Source organism: Strix aluco, chromosome 1 (assembly GCF_031877795.1).
Source record: "Strix aluco isolate bStrAlu1 chromosome 1, bStrAlu1.hap1, whole genome shotgun sequence".
NCBI lineage: Eukaryota > Metazoa > Chordata > Aves > Strigiformes > Strigidae > Strix > Strix aluco.
In genome coordinates this window covers 25,042,229-25,069,884 of record NC_133931.1, presented here as the reverse complement: position 1 = coordinate 25,069,884, position 27,656 = coordinate 25,042,229, and the positions used below count along the sequence as shown (strand labels likewise).

The window sequence follows — 27,656 nt, the reverse complement described above, 5'->3', positions numbered from 1 at the left end:
GTAGTCGGTATAGACTTCAGGAAAGGCTGTACTCCAGAGACCACTATAGTGATGGATCATGCTACAGAGTAAACGTTTTCCTGCATTTGCTGTTGTCTTGTGCACTGAGCTCATGTTCAGTCATGTTTGTGTGCCACATTAGACCAGGAGGTCTCCTGCTCAGACTGTGCCTCCAAGTGCTTCTGAGAATCCTGGTTCTTTCATGTAAAAAAATATTTGCTATGGGGAGCTGCCAGAGCCAGCGAATACCAGGAGTCAAATAAATGGACAGGGCACATTTTCCTCTTTCGCACCCAGGGCAGGATGCCTGATGCCATTGCTGCTATAGCAGCCTGATGAAGGAAGGGTGATTTTTGACAAAGTCTAATCTCAGCCTTCACACCTTTTACATGTCTTTCCTACATTCCTAGACGATGATCTATATGCACACAAGAAAGGGAGAAATGTATGTTGATAGGTGCTATGTGTAGTTCCCCCTCTTACTTTCTTTGCCACCGTTATGGGGAGATGGAGTTTCATTAGTCAACTTTCCTATAGATGTAGACATGGATCTGGCACAACCGAATTTCTCTTTCATAGGAGAAAGGCCCAGAAAACTACAGAAATGTTTTAAAAACAATGTACATAAAAATTTTAAGGTACTACCTGAATTACATTTTATGTAACTCATAAGGAGTTGATTAGACATTTTTTTCCCCTTAAAAATTATTTAAATTTGAAGTTGCAACTCTCATCTGAATTATACCCGTGACTAATGTGACTGGAAAACTGTAAGACAGATTTTTATGCAGTTCACTGTAGTCTTTGTATGAAGTTACATTTCTCAAGTCCAAATTCACTAGCTAATATATGAGGACTAAAGATATGTTTTATTAAAAAAAAAAGATCACTGGAATCATTCCTTTTCTACTAGTTTGAAGTCATAGTATTGAAGTCATATAGCTGCAATTTTAACCTACTTGCCAAAAATTTTGTTAAACATTTTTCTGAATTTCCTATAGCTGTGGTGGTGCAGTTGTTTGCTGTCTAGGAGATATGTTGTGAAACATGATTAAATGACTGCTTTTACTGTAGGTGGCTTTTTTAAAAACAATAAATATGCCTGATATTAACTCCTTGTTCTTACATTCTTTCCACTTCCCCAAAGTTGCATATTTTATTCTGACCTTCAACTTTTGCAAATCTAGTAACTCTTGGTTACTTGGTATGAAATATCTGTGTATGCTGTTACACTACGAGTGCATTTATTCTTTCATTTCAACATTTGGTTGAATGCATATTTGGCAAATACTTAAATCTTCAATTTCCATACTGGGTTGGAATAGCAGAAGGGTGACTGCAGACATACAAAGTTGTTAATCTGGCGGTAAATTTAGGCATACAGCCCTCCATAACAAAGTTGCCCTTTGTCCTGTGGACTGCTACTTCTCTGCAAGCTTTAATTTGCCCAGGAAATTCAAGATAAAATGTGTGCTTTGTTTATCTATAAAAGTCTTAAAAACCTGGCAACAGAGGCTATTGTGATTTTTTTTTCAAATCTGTAACGCAACTGACATGGTGAAATGCTGAAATCCTTCCCAGATGAGGTCGGGGCATCTTTGTCCTTACTGTGAGTTTTTTAAGATAGATATATATATTCAATATGGGGAGACAAGTGTGGCTGGTGCTTTTTCTGACTCATCAGCTCTGAGAACAGTCTAACAGGTTTGGGGTTTTTCTGATCCAAAGAGCGGAGCCGCAGAGGCAGAAGGCAGAGTCACCACTCAGATCAAACCATGGTTGATGCTTGTAATCCCAGGGAGTGCAGAAGCAGGGCCCTGCATTACCTTTTTTCCTCCACAGATTGATGAGATCTCTGAATACCTTTAAGGAAGGAGGTGTTGCCAAAGAGGAATAAGGTGCATTTTAATGGTAGACCGTGTCCTCTTCCTTTTGTGGGACTTGGAGAACATGGCAACAGGATCAGAGCAGGGCAGGGGGTGAAGTAGTCTTCTGCTGACTTGGTGCTTTGCTGTTTTACACAGGCAAGTAGTGGATTTCCTTTTCTTTTTTTGAAGACATGACTGTATCGACTTCATGACCCTACAGTAACCAGCTCTTTGTTTAAGACCCCAGGTGCAGAAGAGCACATTTGTCAGCACTTCTCGTCAGAGCTCTCCCTGAGCTGTGCTGCTGGGTGGCGAGGAGGTGACCCCCAGAGAAACTCTTGCGCTGGCAGCATTGCTGCCTGGCTCGATTGCAGCCCATCGCACCGGGCTCTGGACTTGACATCCCTCATCTCCCCCCATTTTCCCAGTCAAAAGACTTAGTCATGTTATTTTTAGTAACTAGACTTGCAAATCATTCACAGATTTCCCCTCCAGTGTTGTATACCCAGCTCCTTCCTTGACATTTCCTCTTGGATATTCCATCACTTTCTTAAAATAAATCTACCTAAAACCTCTTACGTTTCCCACCTCCACTCTTCTATAAATCTGCCGTTCCTACTCTGGTGTACACTCATCAGCCTCCCTGAAAACAGGAAAAAAAATTGCTTGGATTAGTCTCATTGTCTTGCTGCACTGCCATCGATGCCGCTGACCTGCCACTGGAACTCTGCAAGCCTCAGTCCCTCTCCCTAGCCCCACTCACCTCAGACCTTGCCATTTCCCTGCACCCTCTTTGCAGGGACCTGTTCAAAAAGCTGTTCCTGCTTTGTGGCTGTGGCAGAGTTGTGTCCTCTTAACCCCAAAACATGGCTCTGAGCATGCTGCCAGCCTCAGGCAAGATTAAGCTGCAGTGCCCAGCTTGGCTTCTGCCTCTGCTTTCCATTTCCCACTGTCCGGCGTCCAGCCCCTGACCTGCCTGTTTTCTGTCTTCTCCCTGTGATGCCATGTCTATTCTCCAGGAGATCTCATTTCTCTTTACTCCAGACCATCAAGACTCAGAGGTTTACTCACTTCCCAGTGCTGTCCTGTGCAAGCACTTTGTCCTCAGTGCTGCAAACAGAACCCCTATCAACAGAGAAAAATCAAGCAGATTGCATTGCATTAGATTCTTTTAAGAAGAAAACAAAGATAGTTTCCCAAGCAAAAAGCTGTTTCCCATGTCTAATTTGAACTTCACTAGAGGATTAGAAATACATCATAGTCAGGGTTTAAGTAGTACTGAAAGGTTTTTCTGAGGTGTGTGTTGCCTTACTTTTTGAAGGTTCATAACTTTAATTGCCCTTGATTTTCTCTGCTAAATCATTATTTTTCACTCAAAAAACATTTCTTCTTAAATAAACATCTAACTACACGGATACTTTTTTGCACAAATAGTGAGATTAGTTGTCTGAATCATAGAGAACTGTATTTCTAATAACAGAATGAAAGCCAAAATCCTGCTGGTTTAGAATGGAGACTTTTTCTTGGTCTTTAGAGGAAAGAGTCTAGACATCCTTGATTAATGGCATTGTTACTGTCCTCCTATAAATTGCAATTTATTGCTATGTGTATATTCTTCGAAATGAGACAGAGAAACAGGTTGCTAGGGTAAGAGCTTTTTCTCTAAAACAGTGCTTGCCCATGCCACTGAATACATAATTACATAACAGTCTCTAAAATACTTGGGAATATTGAAATCTTCTTGTCTTCTATTTCAAAAGCTATCAAAATCCTGTCAGAAAAACAATATAATTGGGTAGCAAATGTTAGGAATTCATGCATCTTCACTTTACTGGGACCTTAGCTTATTGGGACCTCTAGCAGAGCCCAAAACTGCAGAGTAAGTGTGGATTGACTCTGGAAATACTATGGAAAAGAAGTCTACAACACCAAAACTGTGTACAGTCTACTGGACAAAAAGAAAAAGGGCTTAAAAAGTTATTGTGGCTTGTTGAAAGTGACCTTAGTTGATGGTTCATTTGAGGTCTAGACCGGAATAGGAAATATTATAACTAAAAATATCAGTGATGTAAAAAATAGGCAGTTTAATGAGAACGCAACGAGACCTAAAATATGTAACTTGCCGTGAAGCCCAGCAGTTTAATTAAACCAGCAACTAAAACATTTGCTGAGATTCTGGAAATTTCAGAAAATCTCCTGTTTCCCAATCTGTTAATAAGTGAAATAGTTTCCACTTTAGCAGATCGAATCTAAAACAAAATGAAAAAAACCCCTCTGAATATTTGGCCAGATTGAAAAAAAATTAACAGAGCATTACTAGTTTGGAGAGGATGTTAATGATGTATAAAGGGACTGCTAGTGTGTTGTATGCAAAACAGAGCAATTAAGAATGACTATTGATACAGCTAATTTGACCCTAAAATATGCACCAGAAATTGCTTTTTTTTTTTTTTTTTTTTTTTTTTGTGTGTGTGTGTGTAAGACTGCTAGTAATGTCACAAGAGACTTGGGAAATTGCCATGAAAACTGTGTAACAAAGAAGACATGTCAGGAGAGGATGGGGAAAGCAGGAGGCATAGCATGGAGGAAATTCACAAGACTGAGACAGTTTCCTAAGACACTGTTTTTAGGCAAACCCAGTTAATACTGCAATAAATTAAAAAGGATGAGGACAAGCTAGTCATAAAGGAAAGTGTAAGTGCCTCATTAAAAAGAATAGTAGTCATGTTTAAGTTTGTCAATGCTGTGTGTGTTCCAACTTCAAACTGAAAATCTGCAGCCTGCCATCAAAGAAATCCTTTAAAACCAGAATGCCATCACGTGAACGAACCATGGATGACTGGTGTATTAGGTGTGAATCAGACCCCTCCACGAATTATTCATGGAATAATTTCCAAGACAAATTTGTGGCATGGAATATCAATTTTGTATGTTTGTAGTATGCCTGGGAGAAGATCAATGGTGTCCATCTAAAATCTTCATCTCCAAAAAGCAGTGGATGGGACATGGACAATAATCTGCTGTTGTTAAAAGCACAGATTTTGAGTTTCGTGAGGTCACTGTTTTACTTGAGTAATTTCAGCTGGTATGAACCACAAGCGGAATTTCACTATTGTAGCTGAAGGAAGGGATGGTTCCACATTACTGATATTACATCAGGGGCTGAACAGAGATCTTATTAAATATACCATTTCATTCTTCTTTACAAAAAAATATGCTGATACTTGAAATGGAAGCAGATTGTACCACTGTGTTTGATGATGAATTCTTGTCTTCTTTAACAAAACGTGGAGTATTGGTTTTATTTTTATTTTATGCTGTGGCAGAGGTTTTAGAAATTTCAAGCATTTTATGAAAAGTGCTTGCATGATAGATAATGTCACACAGTAAATCCCCTATGTCTAATCAACTGCAAACCTGAAAAAGGTAGGGAGCGCATTAGGAATTTAATGCTTGTCAGCAGCGTCGTCGTGTATCTTATACTTCTTGTATGAATATCCTTTTAAAGAAATTCTAGGCCACAAGGTAATAATGCAGAAAAATGCATCGCTCATGATGTTAAATGCAGCAGTGGACAAGACTTGAGGATGATACATCTGTATATACCTCTCCCTAGTAGCTCCTGAAGCAAACACATTAGTGGCTTAGGCAGTATTAGAGAGTAAGTGATCTAGTAGTGCAATTTGTTCTACTTTGGTGCTTCGTTCAAGGCTTTGCTGGGCCATTTATGCAGACTCTTGGGAGGGTGAAGCTGGCAAAGCTCTAAGAAACCTAAGTCTAGAAAATACCATTTTAGATTTAAAATGAATGTAAAATCTAAAATGTGTATATGTACATATATGTGCGCGTGTGTAACACCTCAGTGTTATTTGTCGACAGTTATCTTTTACATATGTTATGAAAGAAAATCTTTTGGCTGAATACGTCATTGTAGTTGAGGTTGAAGTCAATCTGGTAAGTTAATAAAGCTTAGTTATAAATCTTTTTTTCTCAAGCATTTGGTATTTTGGCTAATCTAGGCTTGGTGCTGACATCTGCAAGTGTGAGCACTCTATGATGATTTAAAAGAAACAGAAAATAGAGTCAATAAGAGCTGCATCTTAGTACGACTGAAGTGTTTGTGATACCCAAGGACAATGAAAGGGCTAGCAGCCACTCCAACACGGAGGGAGTATAATACAGCAAGTGTCCTGGTGTACTTACTGCATGTGTTTCCTTAGTCACAGATTGACCATATCGATGTTTTTATTTCATCCTTTAATTTAGGAGCCCAAGTGCCCTATAGTATTTTTTATGCTTGGGATAAATTATAAGAATGTAGAGGTTGATCAGTAAAATGCACCTTTGTGGTAAACTATGACTACGTTTCCCAGTTAAGGGTAAGGTAGAGGGAAAAAAAAAAGCTACTTTTTCTAAAAAATCGGAGATTTGCAAATTAATCTGTAGCTGGAGGAGGATCTATAGTTGTTTTGGTTTTGGTTTTAGTTATGAGAGCTTAGAAAGAACAATTTATTTGAGTACCAGCTATCACCTTTTCAATTTTATCCTCCTGTAAACCTATTCTCTTTACTGAGATGCAGCAGTAGGATGGAAACTGGGATTTCAGTGGTCTGGGCAGGTGCCGAGCTCTGCAACTTTGAGTTATATAATCTTAGATCCCAGTGACCCTGGGAGGACATGGTAGGGAATCCCTGCACTGATGCATCAATGAATGCCATTACAACCTGCTGCACTTTGCCAAAATGATCTATTTAAATGGTCTGGGTAACTTTACAATTTGTTTTTCTTCTGACATCCTCTTTTTTTTTTTTTTTTAGACTACGTAATATGTCATTTATATAGATAAAAAGGGAAGGGGACTATTTTATTTGTGAAACAGTTTACCTTAATTTTAGAATTTGCTACCTACCCTCCACACAGTACACCCATCACAGAACATAGTTTTCTAGTCCAAGTACTATTTTATCATGCCTTTTCATACCTATTTGGGCTGTGATCTTCAAGACTTCTGATTTTGTTGAGATGATACCTTGCTTAGGAACCAGTAGTTTTTAAGAAGCAAGCCAAAATAGTTAAACTTCATTATTAAAAAAAAAAAAAAGTAACTTAAGTACAGTACTCCATACTTTTTAATAAAAATGTGCATTGACAATATTCTTAGCAATTTTGTTGGTGAATATTAGATTTGTTTGATGTTCTTTGATCAGAATAGCTGTGGTTTTAATAAGAGGTAGATAAATACTTATCATTTTCAAATTAAGATAATGAGGAAATTAAATTTTCCTCAGTAGACTTTTTTTGTATTTAACTGTCTCCATGGTTTTTATATATGTATATATATATATTTTTTTTTTAAGTTACCCATTTAATTTCAGTACAACTCACAAATGAATCTGCTGACAGAAATCTGTGAGATTAGAAGAGTTGATAATGCCACCTCCAGGACTGGAAAGACTGAAGCTCAACAGGGCTTTTTTATTTCCCCAGCTTTAATGGACAGATGCAATGATGGGCTAGGAGGGGGCCATAAGAATCTCAAACTTCTTTCCCACAAGTGAGCTGAGACCTTCTCAAGGTCCTGCATAGCAGGAGAGATCCACTGGGGTTAAAGCCCATCTGATCTGAACATGATGTCCCTGATCACTGGACCCGAGTCCCCATTAGGGCAGCAGTGGCAGACTAAAGCATCTTGATTTTTGCCTGGGAGGAGGCTGGAGATGCTGCTCCCCCATCTCAAGCATTTCCTACCAAAGCTGCTTTCACAGCCTTGGTGCAGTGGGCTGTAGACTGGGCTTCAGTACTTTGTATTTTATGATACGACAAACACACCTCTATCTTCTACTTCAGCTGTAGTACCAATTGGAACCTTGCTACAGGACCAGCCGCTCTATGCTTTATACCCAGTGCCTTTTCTTCTTTAGAGCCACCTCTTCTAACCAAGCCACTGACTCATTTGTGGTTATTTTGGGTCTAAAATCTTTCTGACTTCAGCTATTTTATTATCTTAATTTTAACTCATTGGCCATCTGGCTGATCTGAAAAGCAAAGGAGGCTAATCCTGTACTGTTATGATTTTGGAGAAGAGCAGGGAATCCACTGGGATGTGTGTGGGGTGGGTTGTCTTTAAAATAATGAGGTTTGATAACCTTTCTGTTTACAGTCAGCAGATCAACATTTAGAAAATACACCTTTAAATCACTTGTTTGCACTTCCTTCGTTATGAAATATTGGAAAATCCATGGTGTTTTCTTCAGATTTTGAGTATTCCTTGTATACTCTGCCTTCAGCTATGAGGACTGCTAGCACATTGTTTCGAGAAAGAAATCTTCAGTTGATTTTCATTGTGTCAAGAGAAAAAAAGTAATGAAGGTCAGGTCTATTTGTAAACTTCATCCATTTCAGCTAGGAAATGAAGTAAGATTTGACAGTGATACTGATATTATTTCTCCTCAGCACAGAAGTATGTGTGGTAATTTATGCTTTATCACTTGTGATAGTCTCCTCACTGTTTTGGGGGGGTTTTTTGTTTGTTTTGGGACTTTATTTTTGCTTGAACATAATTAGCATTACACTGCACACTATTCTTGATCTGTTTGCTCTTCCATGCTCTCAGATTTGATGTCTCAAATGTATTAATTTATGAAAAGAATCAATCAAATAAATAAAGGGCAACAACTTCTATCTGTTCAGTTCTGCCATGGCAGAAATTGTTTCAAAATTTATCTGAGAACTTATCTTTCTTACTGAGCTACCATAGCAAAATAGAAAATGGCCTTGTGTTTGCCTTGTTTTAAAAAGCTGTGCATGCATTCAGCAGCCGATTTCAGATTCCAGATTGTTGCTTTTCATTTCTCTGATAAAAAGCAAAATAATATTGCAGAGCCCCTCAGTTCCTGAAATGGGTAAACATTTCTCATAAAAATCCAGCAGCTCATTTTCAATTAATTGTAATAAATTAACCATGACAAAGCAGTGGTAATTCTCATGAAAATTTGATTTGGATCTGCTGAAAGCGGATGCACATTAGTTACTGGAGACCACCACAATGACAGCAGCATATGTCTCAGAAATCTATCAAAGTAGTTATTTTATGTTATGGTTTTCAGACACCTACAGTATGCCCCCAAAATGTGCTTCTCTGTGCTACTGCAACTGGTAGCAGCACCACAACAGTCCACTCCTTCCTCACTTCGTCTCTCTCCCTGAATGCCAGTCCTTCCCCCCCAACAAGCAAAAAGTAGTCTCAACAACAAAACCCACTCTTGAAATAGGTTGTGTTTGGTGAAGATGGAGATTACTGAATGGAAACTCAGGCTTTTCATCCATTGGAGGATGGAGACCAATACAAAAAATGGTCAAATATATGGATATTTAGTACCAAAAATAATGTTTAAAATTATGTTTTAGGACTTCGCCCAAAAAGGACTCTGCGCTTGGTGCTATGGACAGCAGAAGAGCAAGGAGGAATAGGTGCTGAGCAATACTATCAGTTGCACAAGGTGAACAATGTCTTCAGATTATTTGCTTGACAGCACATTTCTCCCTGGTCTTGTGATTTGCATATTATTTTTGTCAAAATGTTCAGCTTAATATTTAACTGAAAATAGTGATTCCAGTTCTGCCTGAAAGCATATTTTCTGGTTTTGATCATAAATGTAAATGTCATTTTACATTTAAGAGAAAGTGATGCGGCCACACATATATGTGTTCCACTTGACCTAAGATCTGTCACAAAACTGTTTGAAACAGATATTTCATGATGATATCTACCATAGCTTTCAAACATAGCTATCTTTCTGAGAAGGAATGACAAATAGTCCACATATGTTGGCAATATAAATAAATTTTGTTTGCCTTATATATTTCTGCTTTGTTGCATTTTCCCACAATATCTTACAATGTAAAAGATAAAATAATACAAAGAAAACTCTTTGCCATCTTATCTTAATAGTGTGTAATCTAAAATACTCTTTGCCAATTATTGTTTTTATGGGTTCTAGAACATTTTAAATGGTTTATTTCTGATGATGCAAGCAACACACAAACTGTATGACTGGTTATCAAGATAAAAATAATGTGTATTGTCACATCTGTCTCTCCTGCCAACAGCTGCCTTTTCAAAGTACATCATGACATAAAGGGCAGTTGCATAAAACTATTTTGGAGATAAGTCTTTGGAATATGTGTGGGGTTTTTTTTCCTGGAAAAATTATGCTGTACCTGTGTAACTAAGCTAAAGTAGTTATCTTATTCTTTTCCCTAATTTAGTAGTATTACTCTCAGCAATGGTTAATATATCCAAGGCAGAGACAGAATGAATGCAGATGTGTTTAGGAAGTTGCCTGCTGTACCATAGTATGAAAGCAGACTTGCAAGCAATTCCTAAGAGTATGTTTTTAATGGTAAGCAACCTATCAGAACAAATAAATGGAAATTTCACTTTGAATCAAATTCATTGTGATGAACAAAACTAAATCAGTTTGCATATGCAATAGAGTTGCCAGAGATAACATTACAATGGTTATGGTTTTCTGGTTAATTGATGAACAATCAGTTATTTCCCACTAACTTGCTTAACATTACTGAAGAAGTGTATTTAACTACCCATGTATAATGTTGTTCCTCCTTACATCTCCAAATTAAAGGGGTAGCTGAGCTCTCTCATTTGGAAGTGGTGCCTAAGAGCTTGCTTTCTCAGATTCAGGGAGGTGGCAGGCTGCAGTTTAGTATGTATTAAGGACTCTGGATTTACCACTGGTACTGTGGTGTCTGGCAGGATTAAACTAGAATGAAATGTTCTGGAATACGTAGCACAGGAAAGAGAGGCTTCTCATTGTACGGAAGTGCATTTTGGAGGAGCTGGAGGGATGCTCTGTGCTTGGTGCACACTGCTCATGAGAAATGTATCATCACCTCTGTAGATTCTCAAGTTGGACAATAAACTCCATCCTATGGTGGTGTTGTCAGCAACATATGAAATTTTCTCATCTTTTGCCAAAATGTGTGTATTTCACTGTTGTCTCTAGAATTCAGAAGTAATATCATGAAGCAGGTTTAAGATCAAATAGGGAAATATAAAGCAGGCTGGGTGTTGTTTGAAAGGAATTTGGTTACTTTGCTTTTAAAAAAATTGAGACAAAGATGTGTCACAGTTTTTGCTCTGCTGATGTGATTCCATCTGGGTGTTGTGCTCTCTGAAGAAAGCACAGTCAAACTTAACAGGAGTTTGTAATTTACATGGAGAATTTAAGCAGAAATTACATCCGTCTGTTGTTTGTTGTTCTTGTTTCCCCCCTGCCATGTGATCTGGCATAATTATAAATTGATATGACTATAGGACATTGCATTACTCATAATAACAAAATAAAGCAGATGAACACTGTACATTATTTTTAGCATGAAAAATAACTTAACCTTTTAATGATTTACTTGCGCAAATTTCTTGCAATTAGGATAGTATGGCACAAACACTGCTTGCTGATGGTAATGAGTACAAGTTAACTAAGAGTGGTATTTAAAGACGCCTTGCTAAATGAAAAATGGCCTGTATGACTCATCTACATAGCTGGGCTTATTATGACTTTAGTTCGCTACAAACAAGTAGAAATATGAATGCAGTAATTCAGCACAGACAGACATGGATTTTCTTGACATTGTAAATTACCTCCTCATGTCAGTGGAAGTGTGGCAAGGGAGAAGAAATGAAGACAATGTAGTACAGGACAAGTACAAATACTCTTACTTTTGTAGCTTATTTATTATTTCTTTCAGTTTAATTTCAGGTCTTTCTTCCTCATCTGTCACTGTAGGTTGCCACTGCTAGAAAGTGGATAAGTTACTGCAGAAACAATTGAGATAGAAGCAGCATAGTGGTTTTACTATGGTGCCAATAATTAACTCATATCCCTGCATAATAGCATTATTTATATCACTCAAGTTTTTCTGTAGAGCCCAGTATTATAATTTCTGATTATTAACTCTAGCAATAGGATATATTGGCTGTTCAGAGCTTTATGAGAATATAAGAGCTGCTATACTGGCTTGACCAAAAAGCTCAGTCTAGCACTGTCTCCTGTTTCTGATAGCATCCAGTAAATAGATGCTTAGGAAAAGGGCATTTGCCCAGCTGCAGTCAGAATAAACTCAGACACATAGATTACTCATGCAACTGTGCGTTCATTTTATCAAATATTTTTCTGGAGAGCATCTCATAGTCCTCATCTGTTGTTTCCTTTGTATAATTTTTCTAAGACATTTCCAAGAATGGAAAGCCAAATATTGTCCAGCAGTTTTAGTGCCTCCATTAGTGCAGGGGTACCTACTACCCACTAGTACATCGCAGAGCATCTGCTTAGTTTTGACCATGGGGTAGAAGCCTCCCAAGCAAATCATCAGCACCTTTGCTCCCAAAGGAGATACCTGCTGAGGTGCTCACTGCTTTCAACTGTTAGCCAATAATTAGATTTAATCCCAGACTGGAAAAAGGCTTGATTTTCCTTTACAGTAAAGACTCCTTATCTTGATGAAGGGTAATGAAATTAAAGGATCTAAGGGTAAATCAGGCTCCAGATCTTGGGGTTCGATACTGCATCTGAAGTCTTTGCCCAGCGCTTAGTGTTGTGTGACCCAGTTGCTGAGTAAGGCTCTTTTGTACAGACAATACAGTTAATAACTTAAAAAATGTGAAACATTGCAACTGCTGCTTTCCCTTCCAAGTTGAATGAAGAAGCAGAAGGAATGTAGTAATTCTAGAGGAACTCATGTTGCAGCTGTTCAGTACAGATTCTCATACAGCCTTTAACAACAGTACCTGAGTGCCCTCCAGCAGGGTTTTTTACATTTTTTGTATGTTTACTCTTATGCTGTCTTCATGAGGGGAGAAAGAAGTATATGTAATGAAGTATCTGGCCTCCTTTTTGTTGCTTTGGACTAGTTTCTGTGAAAGATCTGTGTACCATGAAGTTAAGGTTACAGTTATTTACTGAGCTGAATTAAGGGACTATGAATGGCTGATAATATTTATTTTGGAATAGAAGTATTGCATACAATCTCCTGGAAAAGCAAATACATTCTGTAATTAGAAGACTAAGGGATCCTAGGCCACATTCAAATTTACTTTAGTAACTCTGTTGTGGTCATTGGAGGCATTAATATGTTATGATTTTAATTCAAACCGCATTAGAGAAAGCATTCTTAAAATATTTTTGCATGATTTTATTCCTATCTTAATGACGTTTACAGTACTTACCTAAATTTCTGGTGCAAATGCCATACACTATTTTAACTTTTTAGTAAAGGTTTAACTTCATGAAAAATATCAATCACCAGTGTTTACTATGGTTTCTTTTTTGTGTTTATTACCAAGAAGATTTGATATTTTGCCCAAACTGGGTCTGCATGAAAACAGGACTTTCTGAAATGCAGGTATCCCATTGTTGCTAATTTAAGTACTCTTTGTTGATGCTCACATGAGGTTTCTACTGTGATTTGCTAATGAACTACTTTCTCTAAGAATCAAATATCCAAAAAATTTCTTCTAGCTTTCAGGTGAAATGATTCTTCCCCAGAAAATATTGGCTTCTCAAAACCACAGTTTTCAGAAATCTTATGTATTTCAACATCCTGTTTATTTCCCAAGGTACCAAGTACTCCAGTGAAACATGAGACATGGATTGATGTCTGATTTGAACCAAACACATCAAGGACTTCAATGTGGGTTCTTTTATCCCAGAAAAATATGTTGACCATTTACATATTGAGTGCTCAGGAAATATTCTCTGTAATCAAATGTTCTGTAAAATTACTGCTGGTTGTTTTGACCACTGCTGTCTTGTTGATCCCTTTCATTGATAAATGAAACAAATGCATAAAGAATTAAATGTTCGGTTACAAAACTACAAAAAGAAAATAATTGCACTCTATTCTCCAGAATCATTTAAGTGGCACCCTGGATTGTATTAAGCACAGTAAAGCTAGCATAATTACACAATTCTATTTTACACTGGTTCTAGGTCAGTAGGAATTAACAATTCTTATTATTGAAGTGTCACATTTCTAGTGAAAACTGCCGAGAAAGTCAGATTTTGCTAAAACACGAAAACGGGTTGATTTCTTACCTTGCCTGAAGCAGGGAAGACCCAGAATCAGTCATGACAGCATGTCTCCTGGCTGCCTAGCCTTCGTTCCATGCAGGCAAATTTCATACACATCTAGTGTTAGGAGAACCTTTGTCTTTGCATCTTTCCTCCCTTTCCCTCATGCAAGTAGCAGAGCTGCCGTCTGAAACATATGAACTGGTGGAGACATCTTCTGAGGGTAGCTGCTCTGCTTTCATACCCCAGGCAGATGTACCTGATCCTTGGTGCTGTGGGATATTCTGCTGTAAGAAAGCTGGGCTTCTTTTATCCAAACTCCCCACAGCTGTGCAGGACAAAAAATTGTTGCCTCTTGTTGACTCACCATGATGAACTTTCTCCTCATTGACTTCATTTTAACATTTCATCTCTTACCCAGATGAGAACTTAAAAGCGCTCTGCATAAAACCGGGAAATATTAGCTGTGACACTTTCTAAGGTGTTGCCAATTTATTTTCATCTCTCTTTTATTGAAAGTTACAACAGTACTCATTTGCTTACTGAAAGAGTACAAATAATCTTTTTTTGAAAGATGTAAACCGCAATTTTTAATTTTGGCAGTGTTGCCCATTTTCAAAAGAATACCTAAAACCTTTCAAAAAAGGACAGTGGTAGGACAGTCATTCAGAGTCATAGTGTTTTGATACCCTTGTGTTTGAGCAGTAGAAGGGTTTAAGTTATGGAACATTTTCCAGGAAGAGCGTTTCTCAGGTATCTTCTTTGTCAAAGAAGAAGCCTCCCAAGACAAGGCTTCAGGTAATCTGATGCATACTTAGCATGCTGCTGTCTTCAGAGCTGTCTTTTTCTTGTCTATCATCTCAGAGAATTTACAATACTGAATGGTCATCTCTGTGAGTGCTGGCAAGTGGTTGCAGAGGAAACAGTAGCAGTATTATAGAAGGCAAGACATGTTAGTAGTGTGTTTTTACTGAGTGCAATGCTAATAACTACATAACCAAATCCTGCTCCAGGGCTGTTGAAGTTACTGGGACTTTTATCATTGGCTTCTTGGAGGTCAGAACTCTGTAACTCTTATAGAGAACAAGCCATAAAATCTGTGGACTTTTTTACAGGCTGCTTACCCACAAAATGTGGCAGAAAAATATTTCATCTTTTAACAAAAGTATGAACCTTATTTATACTTTGTCATCTGTCAAAAATTGTGCTAATCTTCAGCTTTACAGCATCTTTCTCCCATATAATGATAGGGTAATTTGAAAAAAAATTTTAACTCACAGTGTTCCTGATTTTCCCTGTCTTCCTTCAGAAAGAGTGTGAGTGGTATGATCACGCTTGTGGCTGGTGGTTATTATGCCTTGATGCTGGCACATCTCTGCTTCCTAACAGCTGTTCTGGTATTTTTTCTCTAGTTTCCATTTATGCTGTTTAGCTTCATTAAATAATCTTGATTCTAAACAGTAACTCAAAATTACACTACACCATGTTTACATATTATTAAATACTTAGAGCATATTATTTATTTTTTTCTTTTCCAGCTGTCACATGCGCTTAGGTGTTTCCAGTGTTTTCTTTTGTCTTTGCTGTAATCTTAGTTGCCAGCCTGACAAACCTGGATGTTGAGTTAAACACACTTTTAGTACTGCAAGTGGGATGACCATCATTTCACTGTAAGTTCTGCAACACGTTTGTCACCATGCTATACTGGGAGCCCAACTACTCTGAGTCAAATACTGGGAAACAGGAATACAAGTGTTGCTGTTTCCTGAAGTTAAGTGTAAATCAATAACAGAAAGCTGAAAATGCACTGTCAGGTTAACTGATGTCCCTTATTACTGGAACAAAGCAACCATTAGTCAAGGACAGTGCTTTGCCATTACTGACTTTAGTATTTTCCCTGTAAAGTGGTGATTTTTCTCAGTTGAATGAAAAAGCAAACCAGTAAATGGACAACTAATAACATTCTATTTTAAATAGCCCTAAATTACTGAAGGCTTTTAGGACAACTGTTCCCTCCCTTATTCTTTCAGGTATCTCACTGCTTTAGTTGGGTAAGAGGAGTCAGTGCAGTTGCAGCACAGTTGCAGTCAGTGACTTGGTAGATTAGTCATGAGATGTTAGAGTTTAGTTTAACATTTGGTAAGAATTAACAACTGGGATTTTGACTGAATAAGTAACTACCTGTAGGATATACCTGCTTGGGATTGCCAGCATCTATGCTAGATGAGAGGTTCCCACCAATGGAAGTATCAGTCATGCGTATGACAAGAGTTTGTTTTCTTAATTGAAAAGATTTGACTGTAATTTCATGTTCTCAAGTGTTTGCCTTAGAGATGAGAATCACTTTATATTTTTAGTTTTGCTTAACAGAGATAAAATAGATTGTTTATAGAGCAAACAAAAGGAATTAAAGGAATTAAAAATAGGAGAAGTATTGGCAAGGTTTGTGCCTATTTGCATATTCAATGAAAATAGTAAACTATAGAAAGCCAGTTTTCCCATGCAGTATTTATTGTAATGTTTCCTTTAAAAATTCAGTCAAAGAGCTAAACATGGTAAGATAAAGAGAGGTGACCTCTTCTATGACCGAGTCATAGGAAGGTAAAGGATAAAAGTCTATTTTGATGCTCAGAGAATTAGGCAGCAGGTTACACCAAGATTTAATTTTCTGGTATGAGCTAAGAGAAGTGACACAGTATCAAGATTCAGCAAATGGGATTACTTTCCAAAAGTTTAAAATGCTTATTTAAATGATACATTCACTGTGAGTAAAAATTAAGGAAACAGCTGAGCAGTTATTTTATAAAATCTTACTGTTTTGTTCTTCTGTTCCCTTGAATTAGTCCAGGGAGAAATGTACAGTCTCACTCCGCTTTGCTAAGTGCCAGTTATTCCTGCACCATAGAGGGCAAAGGACAAGGGAGTATCTTCCCTATAGCATATTTTCCAGCATGTATTTATTTCTGTGTAAGTAGAAATGCCAATATACATGTACAAAAATGGGTATGGTGAAACCAACCTAACCCCCTTTTTCTTAAGATTGCAACTTTAAAACTCGACAGCGAATAATTCTATAATTAATCCTATCTTCTAGTGGACAAAATAGGGGAAAAGCTTTCTCAAGGACACATGGTACTTCAAGTAGTTGTGACCTGTTTCTTTTTTTGTCCCCCAGTGAGTCTGGTTTCTCTCCCCAGGGCATCCTGTTTTCGTGCCACTCCAGCACGTTCTCAGGACTGAACAGCTTTCTTACAGAGCAAGAATATGGTGTAATGTATTGTGGGTGGTTTGTTTTCTCAGTTTCATATTAAAAACACATGCAAACATTTATAAGAGAAAACACAACTGAAGACTGCAATAATGCTGCTATTCTAGCAGTTTATGAAGTTTTGGAACTTAGTAATTCTGTTTATTGGAGTGGTAGGTGAGATTTCCTCTCAGCATCTGAGCTGTTCCTGCACTTGCTCTTCTCACCTTGCTGTCCTGAATAGTCCTTTCCACTTGCCTTACTCATACCCTTCCACTTGCTCCTACTCATTGCAGCTTCTCTAAAGAAGAGCAGAAGTCCTGCTTCAAAGATTCAGCCAAAGAGGCCATTTCTGAATGATTTCTATCATGGTATTTATGCAGGGCTTACTATAATTAAGTTAGCTTTCACTGGCATTTCACTAGCACACCAAAATGTGTATTGTCTTCCTTAAGTCTTGTTCCTTGGGCTTGTGATATAAAGAAGATTTACGTTTTGAGACATTGTTTCTGTTGTACTTGTGATGACTTTGGAGCATCATTGGTCCCTTTTACTGTGCAGTGTGCTTTTCCTGGCCTGCTTCTCTCCCACTATGTTTAGAGCATCCATGAATCACAGTTTAATGTTGAGGCTCATGACCTGTAATACTGCATTTGATAGCAGGCCTAGCTACCATATTTAATGGTTTATACATTTACATTTAATTTTTTATAACCTGAAGTTTTTTTCATTGTATAAAAATAGCAACTGCCAATTGGTGACAACATTGGTTACTTCCACCTTGATTTCCAGTAGTTGGATGGGTGGATAGGTATCGTGGTTATTTTAAAGCAGTTTCTTCATCGTATGCAGAGATTTTTTATTAAATTTTTAAACTGCTGGATATATTTCTAAGTTAGAAGTGCATACCTCTGCTGTGTTAGAACTTGTTTCACTCAGAAAAGAAAAGTTTTTGGAAAGTAGAGTGTAAAACACAGTTCTTGGCAAATTCTATAAAGAACTTCTGAAAACGTATGTTAATATCACATTCACAGCCACCTGTAGTTTTATATCCAGAAAAATGTGAAAGAAGTCTTTACTGAATTGTAGGCTTATGTGAGCTGTTAATGACATGGATCTGTTACTCACCCCTATCACGTATCTCTTGTAAAGATTTTCTTCTAATAACCCATGACAGCCATAAAATTCTGGAATGAGATCTGGCCATAGGAGTAAAACCTGCAGTTAGTTCTCTTAGTCACATTCAAGATAGTCTGAAGTATATCTTTTTCTTGCCTGACCTGGCCATAAACTGTTTTATTTTGCAAAAAAAGTTACATGCCTCTCAAAAAGAGTGAGACCTTCCTTTATGTAAAGTCCCTAAGTATTTTATTCCAATTAAACTTTTGTGACTGAGCATTCTGAGTATATGGAAAGCAAATAAATGGCTCTGGATGCTAATTTTTGTTTTATTAGCTGAAAAGAATCTTCCAAGTGCTCACTAAAAGCAAATGTTATTATGCCATTTGTACACAAAATCTTAAAATTTCATGTTTCCTGTAAGGACTTACCATGGAAGCACAAACTTCCCTTAAAATAGACATTATTCCTTCAGGTCAGGAGGAACATTGGCGTTTCAGTCCTCCAACCGAAGTCAGAGTTGACTACATGGTATATTGAAAAGAATGTATTTCTGAAGAGGCAGCAGCTGTTTTTGGTTTGTTTTTTTTTTTTTTTTTTAAATGAGATGTCTTTCACAGTCTAAGCAGGCTTTGAATGCATCTAATTTTAAAGCTAACCAGACTGCATACCCTCCCGACTGCAAGAGAATTTCTGAGTTTCAGGTCTGAGAGGAAAGTGAGAGCTGCAAGTGAAAACTGGTGGTAATGGCTTACCTTTCTTGGTGGCCCTTCAGAAGTCTTACAGTAATTATTTGGGGACAGCCTCCAGTCATGTTGTGGCTCCTACAGAATATTGATGCCTCAGAACTGAACTTGAACTGTTTCAGCATTTTCATACAGAAAGACTAGGTCCCTTCGTTTATGCTTATATATACACAGTCACAAAAAGCGTTGCTCTGCCTCTTAAATTTGTTATGGTATGCTCACTGACATCTAGAATCCAGTATATGGTGCCAGTTAAAGTAACAATCAAAACAATATCTTCTTTCCTTACATGTTTAGGAAAATATCAACAACTTCGATATTGTCATGGAGTCTGACGAGGGCACCTTCAAGCCATCTGGACTGGGTTTTACTGGCAATGCTAAAGCTCGGGACATCATGAAAGAGATCATGACTCTGCTGCAGCCCATCAATGTTACGGATGTTTACGATGACGCAGATGGAACGGACATCAATTACTGGATGAGAGACGGGGTCCCTGGTGAGTGTGCTTTACAGGTGACACCACTCTTCCCATGCAGTGGCATGTTGGATGGGTGGTCTGTTGTTCTGAAAATAGTAAGAAATGCTTTCTCTCAAGGAGTAAAATTTAGCATAGATAAAATGCAGAAATCTTAAAAGGTGACCAACAGAAATGGGACATAAAGTGCATTTGAGCTGCAGTTTAATAATAGTCTAGATTATACGTAGCATAACATGCCTAAAATCTTCTTTTCAGCTTTAAGGATTTATAATAATTAATCCCACACTGGTGGTTTATAAATAGTAAACTAAGGCAGAGGGGAATTCTCCAATGCAGAACAAATAATTTTTTTATTATTATTATTTTGACTTTGAAATATTGGGCTTTTTCTCTCTGTTTTATATGCTGAAGAAACAATGTTTTTGAGATGTGACATTTAAAACGTTATGGGGCATTAAGGTGTGCTAAGGGGTAAAATTCTGCAAAGTTTGAAGTGGTTTAGGGGTTTGTTTGGAGTATTGTATCTGGCTCCCAGTGAGGAGCAGCTTGTTGGCAAAGAGGCTTGCAAACTGTGAGAGAGATCCACCACTGGCAGCCCGCCCATGCAGGAGACTCCACACTAACATGGGGACTTGCAGATCACAAGACTCCCAGTTAGAGGCCAGCCTGGGTAAACCCTTAGTGAATTTACATGGTAGTTTTCATCCTTGAATAATAGTAGAAAGAAAAGTTTCATAACACTGATATTTAAAAAATTATGATCAGTTTTAAAATTTTAAGGTTCTTTTTCTCTGGTGTTTTATGACTGAAGTAGGCTGGTGCATTTCTCATGCTAGTTTTACTAGTAGCTACTATATGCTTAGAATCTATTAATATTTTATTAACTAACTGCCTTGGTTTCTACCTGGTCTTGTGGAAGACACAGTGTGTCATGGAATATATGCTTCTTGTTTATGATCAGAACCCTTTACTTCTCACTCACCTGGGGTGTACAAAGATACCATAAAGTTAACTGCCTCAAAAAATGTATGGATGTCTAATTCTCAAAGCAAAATATCTATGCTGGGCAAGAAGTATGGATGAAGGGATATTGTGAACAGGTAGGGATTCATCTTCAGCTGGTGTGCTGCTTTCCTGGTGAGGTGCAAGCTGTTGAGTGCAATGTCATACAGCTGTGACATTGGTGTGCACGCGGGTTCCCAGGCTTTGCGGGTGCATCTTACATGAGTGTTAGGAGCATGTGCTGAGTTGAGTTGAGAGATCATGAGCGCTGCTGAGAGGCTGTAGCCATGCATCATCCTCCACAGTCTGGAAGAGCCCATGCAAAGATGTCTGGTTGAGAATTTCAGACCAACTTTGTGTTGTGGCTGGAATATGAGAACTCAACACTCAGGCTGTGTTTAGAAAATGCAAGTGTATCAGAATTATTTCCTAGGTAAGATGTTGGGAGCATTACATATGGTCCTTGGAGACTTCCATTGTGCGTCCCATCTGAGTGTGACAGATTATGGAAGAAGAGATTAAAATTTAACATTCAAATGCCTTGTTTTCGGTTGATAATGTGTGTGGTGCTTGTGATGGCAGTGTGTATTGAGCTCTTGTACACCACTTTTCATCAGCTGAGGTGCACCTGGAGCATAAACAGCTACAGCTTGTCATGATCCTCTTGATTAGTCACCTGGGCTACGTGTGTAAAGTACACTCAGTGGGAGCAGGGCAGAAACAGGAGCCCTCTCCTGTAGTCATCTGTAGTCCTCAGAAAGCATAAACTATATCATAAACTATAAGCTAAAACTTTGGAAAATATAAATACATCAGAACTGAGACCTCAGTTTTTAAATCTGATTTGCTTTCTTATTAAAAATTTGACACATTAATTGATGGTGGGTTTTTTTGCTGTCTGAAGCTTTGATTCATTTAACTTCCCATTAAGCAAATAACAAAGTGTTCTTGCAGCATAAAGGAACAGTGATTCTTTTTTTCTCCATTGAGCCCCAGTGGGAAGGAATTAGCTCCACTAAAAGAATTTTGGCTGCTTTAGATTGTATTTCATACTGTACTAGGGAGAAGTCTAAGACATCTTGTAATCTTCACGCCTTGTCTGCAGCATTCTCACTGCTCGAATGAGCCCTTATGGTATATAATAACATTGGAACAAATTGAACACACTGTAACAGCTTTTATAATTCTGTCCAATTTAAACAAGCAGTCAAGTGTTGACACTTCATCAATTTTATTTAAATATTTTCTTGAAAATACACTTGGTGGCTTTGTTTCTGCAACAGTGAGAGAAAATATGGTGTGCTTCTTGAACAATAAGAATTGTTTCTGACATAATTTCTCTAGAATTTTTCTATTTTTCTGTGCTAAATAGATTCTGGGATTCACCTTTATAGATGCTATTAAAATTCTGCTCCTCCTGCTCCTTTTGGTCTGAAAGATCCAGAGGGCAACGGTATGTATATTTTTCAGAGCTGTTCATAGCTGCTCCTGAGACAGGCGAAGTGACTCTGGCTCCTTACTCTTTGCTATTTCCAGCAGGTTTATTTTTACTGGGCCTGCAATGAAAAGTTATTTGTAATGTTACGTAAACGTATTTGCAAGAAATCAGCAGTGACTATTCTGAGATTTTAGGATGAGATAGGGCAAGAGAGTTCAGAGTGCTTTGCAAACCACAGACTGAAGCTTAAGTAATACCTCTAAAGCACAAGCAAGGTGATCTGCACCAAACACAGCAATTTAATGCTTTGTGACTGCAGAGTATTAGAAATATTTCCATCAGTGGCCTTTACATTCGATTATTTTGAGAACAGTTCAGCCCAGCAATGAGGAATGTCTGTAGCTATGTTTTTCTAGTGATAGTTTTCAGCTACTGAAAATATTTGGATAACATTTGTTTTGCTTTTTCATGAAACATAAATCAAATGAAATGGTTTTTTTGTGGTGTCGTTTTTTATGCTGTGGTTTTACAGTTTGAGGTGACCGTTGGTCCTAAGACTGCTCCTTTGTTAATTATGCAATTATGCAATTATCTTCATCAGCTTTCTTTTTAAAGGTTCAATTACGTATTTGTTTTTAGTTAGAGATACATCTAAACTGTGGCACGTAAAGCTGTTCCTTTCCAACACTAAGTCCTATTCAAGTTTGGCCAGAATTTGCAAATATAGATGGGGAGATGGTTGGTTGGATTTATTTGTCTGGTTTCTTTGCATGCTTTTTCACAGCAGTCTTCTTCAGTGTCTGAAAGGGTTAAAAAACATTAAGCAAGCCCTGCTAGACCAGTGCTCAGGTATTTTTCCTGAAAAAACAAGATGTCTGATGATCACAAGGATTCTTCGAACATGATTTATACCAGTTCCTAAGGTAATAGCACCAGGAAGCTGAGTCAGCCTTCCCTACAAACCTTCAGAAAATGAGAAGGGGGAATGAAGTGATTATGTTTGTATTACAGTATCCAGTGAACATTAGTTCAGGTTTAGGTGTTAGGGGAGAGGAAAACAGGTGCTCTCTTATTTTTGCAGAGGAAAGGCTGTTGTGACACAGTATTTCCAGGAGAGCTGGTTCAAGGATGATCCTTTCTGCCAGGCTTGTCAGGGAGGTTATCTGTTGCTGCAGTGCTTATGATGGGAACATTTGTCTGTTAGAAACTGAGCTGGTTTTGAGGTCGAGCTGACCCAGGACATCAAACAAGTCCCCAAATGCATGTGGCAACTTCTCTATTTAAAATTCAACCAATAACCTAAAGGTAAAACTCCTTTTTACAATGTCACTCTGAACCCTGATGATTGGCTGTGTCTGTCTCCACAGTGATGGTGTCTTGCTTTTTTGTTACATTACACAAGAGGAGGAATTATTCTTCTAGAAACTAATAAACCAGTAGTTCATCTAACTTTAATGTTTCTTCAGAAATCAAAAATTCATTGCTAACCCAATCTATTAGTCATTTTCTCAGAGGTGGCAAACAAATACTATCATATATCATTTCTCTCATTTTTATATTTTCATAATGCTTCTTTATTACCTTCATCTACAATAAGATATATTTTGGCCTTAGACACCAGACTTTGACATGCACAATTCCCTTTCTTTTTACATAAGAGGTCAAATCCTTCAGTTCCACCCCTTTTCCGGAGCATACTCTCTCCTCATCCCCCTGTCCCCATCATCCATCCCTTGTAGCACCAAACTCCAGTGCAAGCCTGCCAGCATGCTTGAGCCAAGCCTGCTTCTCTGCCCAGTGTCAGCGAGGGGCATGTTTGAGAAAGTGGTGCCATGGGATAACTCCCTGACTTGAGGTTGCCAGCTGGGCATGAAGAATTCGGTAAACTCTATATTTCCCAAATTATAAATGGATAACCTCTGTTCACTCTTGGCTATATCACTGTTTGGAAGTGATAATCCACTGTGATGCATACAACATTGCCCTTCAGCCTGCCTGTTTTATACTGTCCACAGACTTGGGCATACTCTTTGGATCCAGTTTCTTTTTATTGCCAAAAGAATAAAAACTGTAAAGAAAAAGAGGAAAAATCAGATTCACATAGTCTAGGACTTCATGGACCAATGCTGAAAAGCCTTTGGCTAGATTGTGCACAGGTAAGGAATGTTGCACTTGATAAAGACCTTCCTACAAGATGAGGGAAAGAGAAAAAGGTTTCCTTAAAAATAGACATTAAACTTAACTTCCTCACTTCAATACATACCATTTGTGTGATTCATGATCTGAGGTGTTTAGTGTAGGGTGTCACATGGAAAGCTCCAGTTATTTGACCAAATGATGAACACAAGTGAAATGTCTCCTGCTCACTCATGGAGCAAAAAGTTGGACAAAACTCCTGAACACTACTTGCAGAACTAGCTTTGTGTATAGTATTATAAGTCCTTAGACAATTTTAGTTACTCCACAGGTGCCACATTTTTGTACTTGCTGAGTTCCCACTGCTCTGGACATGTGTTGAAGCACACTGCCAGTGCCACCCACTATGGGCCTGATTTATTTTGTTGTGGAAATGAGGGGTAAGGGGCTTATGGTGTACACCTATGCCTTGCCTGGAGTCTTGATCTCAGTAAGTCTGACATATACTGGCATGGTTGTGTGATAGTTAGCAATATGGTATTGCTTTTCCCAGGTCATTCCTTTCCTTTTAAATATCTTATCATTCTGAAAAGAAATATGGTGAATGAGTGCATTCCACTGCAGAAGTCAAATTTTCTGCAACTTGGGAGGTATTAAATTAAACCAGTATGCTAAGTGACCAATTATAATTGCTTGGCACTTAAAGAACCTACAAGTGCTATAGCTATTAGAACCATTTAAAATCTTGATTGCAGAAAGAACTGTGTGTATTAATCTGTAAAATAATTCATCTATGTTCTAATTTATCATTGTTCCATAAAAATAGGCTTTTGAAATTAGAAATTACTCTAGAGTAATTAAATAAATTTAATATGCTGAAACTTTTTATGAAGGTGGACACCTTAAAAGGTTCACAGTTTAATGTAATATCTCAGTTATATTAGCCTTTCATATGACCTTTTCTGCTTTTAATAGTCTTTGAGACTAATCATTTAATGAAAAGACTAGTCTGTAAATTATGGTATGTTTTCTTATTAGTTATGCTATTTGACTACCAGACAAGCTTGAACATACAATTCTTTCCACCTTTGTTCTGCTTGGGCTAGAGTCTTGTTTTGGCATATTAGAGTGTTGGGCTACTTCTGATAATTAACAAGAAGCATCAGAATTGCAAGGTTTTTTGTTTCACATAGACTAGACACAGACTATGAAGCTATTCAGCTGGGATAGTACTGTTGGAGAGAGGGATGGAGTTAGGTGATTAGGCACAGTGCCTGAATGCAAATTTTACTGGTAGTTTTAAGAGGGCGTCTGTAATATATTTCTCATTACAGCACGTACATTTCTGATGTGAGGCACAGGCAGTCATGTCAAGTCAAAAATAATGTGTCATCTTTGGGGAAAACCAATTTATGATTGTAGCAAATACTTGAAAACTGCTCATTCACACTTATTTGGCAAAAATGAAGACTACTTCTGAATGAACTTGCTGAAGTCTAACTTAACTATGAACTCTCACTGTTCAGTAATATGTTTTAATAGTAATTTATTAGACACTGATAGAAATACTAAGCAGGAAAAAGGTTGACACAATCAACAGCAAATGCTGCAATTACTAGCAGGCAGTACTAAGTAGTTTTACTTCACTCTATTAATGACATTTTAGTGAGAACAAGATCACAAAAGAGCTTCAGGAAGACTTGAAAGTCTAGAAATCATACTTTACAGTGAGAAACAGGAGACATTAAAATCTCTCTCCATTTATGCAAAACTATGTTAAGTGATGACTCAACTACAATGTACATATTAAGCTGGGAAGCGATTTGTCTAATTACAGCACCCTTCTACCTTAGGAGAAACACCTCCTTCCAATAAGGTTAGTGAGCTACAGAAGCACCTTGCAGATTTGGTGAATTCACCATCATTTTGAATGTGTAAAACAAGGCTTGGGTGTCCTTCAAAAAGTAAAGGGTAATTCAGCCAGGAGAAATGAGCTTGATGCAGTAGATTCAAATACAAGGTTCCTTGCCATGTGTTATTCAGAAGATATGATTAGATGGTAATGGGTCTTGCTGGCCTTAAAAAATCAGTGAATCTGCCAGTAAATCTTACAAGCATTTTCCGTAATGAAATTCCTCCTTCCCCATTTAACCCTCACCCATTTCAAACAGAATAGCTTTTTGAATATCAAAAACTCTTGTCTTTGATTTGTACAATGTTTAGATAATCCTAAAGAATTAAAAAAATAGAACTATTAATTTGACAATCCCAGAGGAAATTTGAACTGAGAAACCAAAAATATTTGCAAAACTCTATCATACATTGCTGAACATTGTTTCTAGTTATTGTCTTTTCTTCAGTATCTGTGATGCAGTTTATTTGGCAAAGTTTTCTTGGTGGTCACAAGCTAAGAATTACAGCACATGGGTTAAGAAGCTGGTATTACATAGCACTTAAATTTATCCTCCAAAAAACTGAGGCAAAGCAGCTTTAAAGTAATCTTATATGAATATTACTATAAATTAGTTTGAAACACTGTCTTCTAGAATCCTAGAAGTAAAATTCTTCCAGTGCATTCAACACTAAATACTAAATAAGCTCATTAACCTAGTAATTAAAACTTAAATTAAGGTGTTTCAAATAAAATCATAATTTCTAATGGTTCTTGCACTTTTTGGCTAGCGGACCTCTCTTTCTTAAAGATATTTTGTCACTGTTCCTTCTGTGAATATCAGTAAGGTTGAATTTTTTTCCTTACTTTTAGATGCTTACTCTTCAAAAAATTACATGAGGTGGATTGATGTAAAAGACTCTGTTACTAAATAGGTTCCTTCTGTACGCACACAAAATTCCTAAATGTTTCAAAAATCATCATTAAATTTCCTCCTGCCACTCACCTTGTTAGTAGGAGACAATGCTCTGTCTCAGAAAAGAAGCACTGAAAATATCTAACTCAGAATCTCATTTGGATTTGGGGTGTGGTTGTTTTTATTCTGGCTGTGCCTCTGAGAGTCGTATTAATTCTCTATTGTTTGCTGTGTAAGAAAGCTGAATTCTGTTTCTGTGGGTGGGAATATTCTTTTCATATGGAAGCATTTGCCATTTGTTGATCCTAAAAAACCAAGTGTCCTACATTAACACACAGTGTTAACATGTTAAATATGCAGTTTGGAAGTACAAGTTAGTTAAACGTTATTCCTAGAACTGTCCTCAACTTCACTGAAGCTCATGCAAATAATGAAGTAAATGGAAAAAAAAAAAAAAGTTTTTAATTTCTGTTCTGTAAGGAAGTTGGAGGTGGAAAGTGTTTGCCAAGGGAAAATTGTGAAAGCTAAATGTGATTCACTCCGCTTTTTTTTTTAACCTTTTTGGAATTTGACTGTATGAAGAATAAGACACATTTGTAGTGTGGAAATGTTGGGAGATTTCTCACCAAATGTGTAATGATCCAGAATATTCGGCTGTTAGGAACAACAGCAGAAATTTCTGTGGATTCATGGATTTTGTTCCTGGAAAGCAAACTGTAA

At 37.5% G+C, this 27,656-nt stretch overlaps 1 protein-coding gene across 1 annotated transcript in view; it reads left to right on the top strand.

The window, feature by feature from the left end:
* CPQ (carboxypeptidase Q) overlaps positions 1–27,656 on the top strand; it is a 162,538-nt gene that overhangs the window by 111,970 nt on the left and 22,912 nt on the right. Inside the window, exons 6-7 of the mRNA XM_074815439.1 lie at positions 9,276–9,367; positions 19,370–19,571. Coding sequence (XP_074671540.1) covers positions 9,276–9,367; positions 19,370–19,571 — 294 coding nt within the window. The remainder of the gene's footprint in view (positions 1–9,275; positions 9,368–19,369; positions 19,572–27,656) is intronic.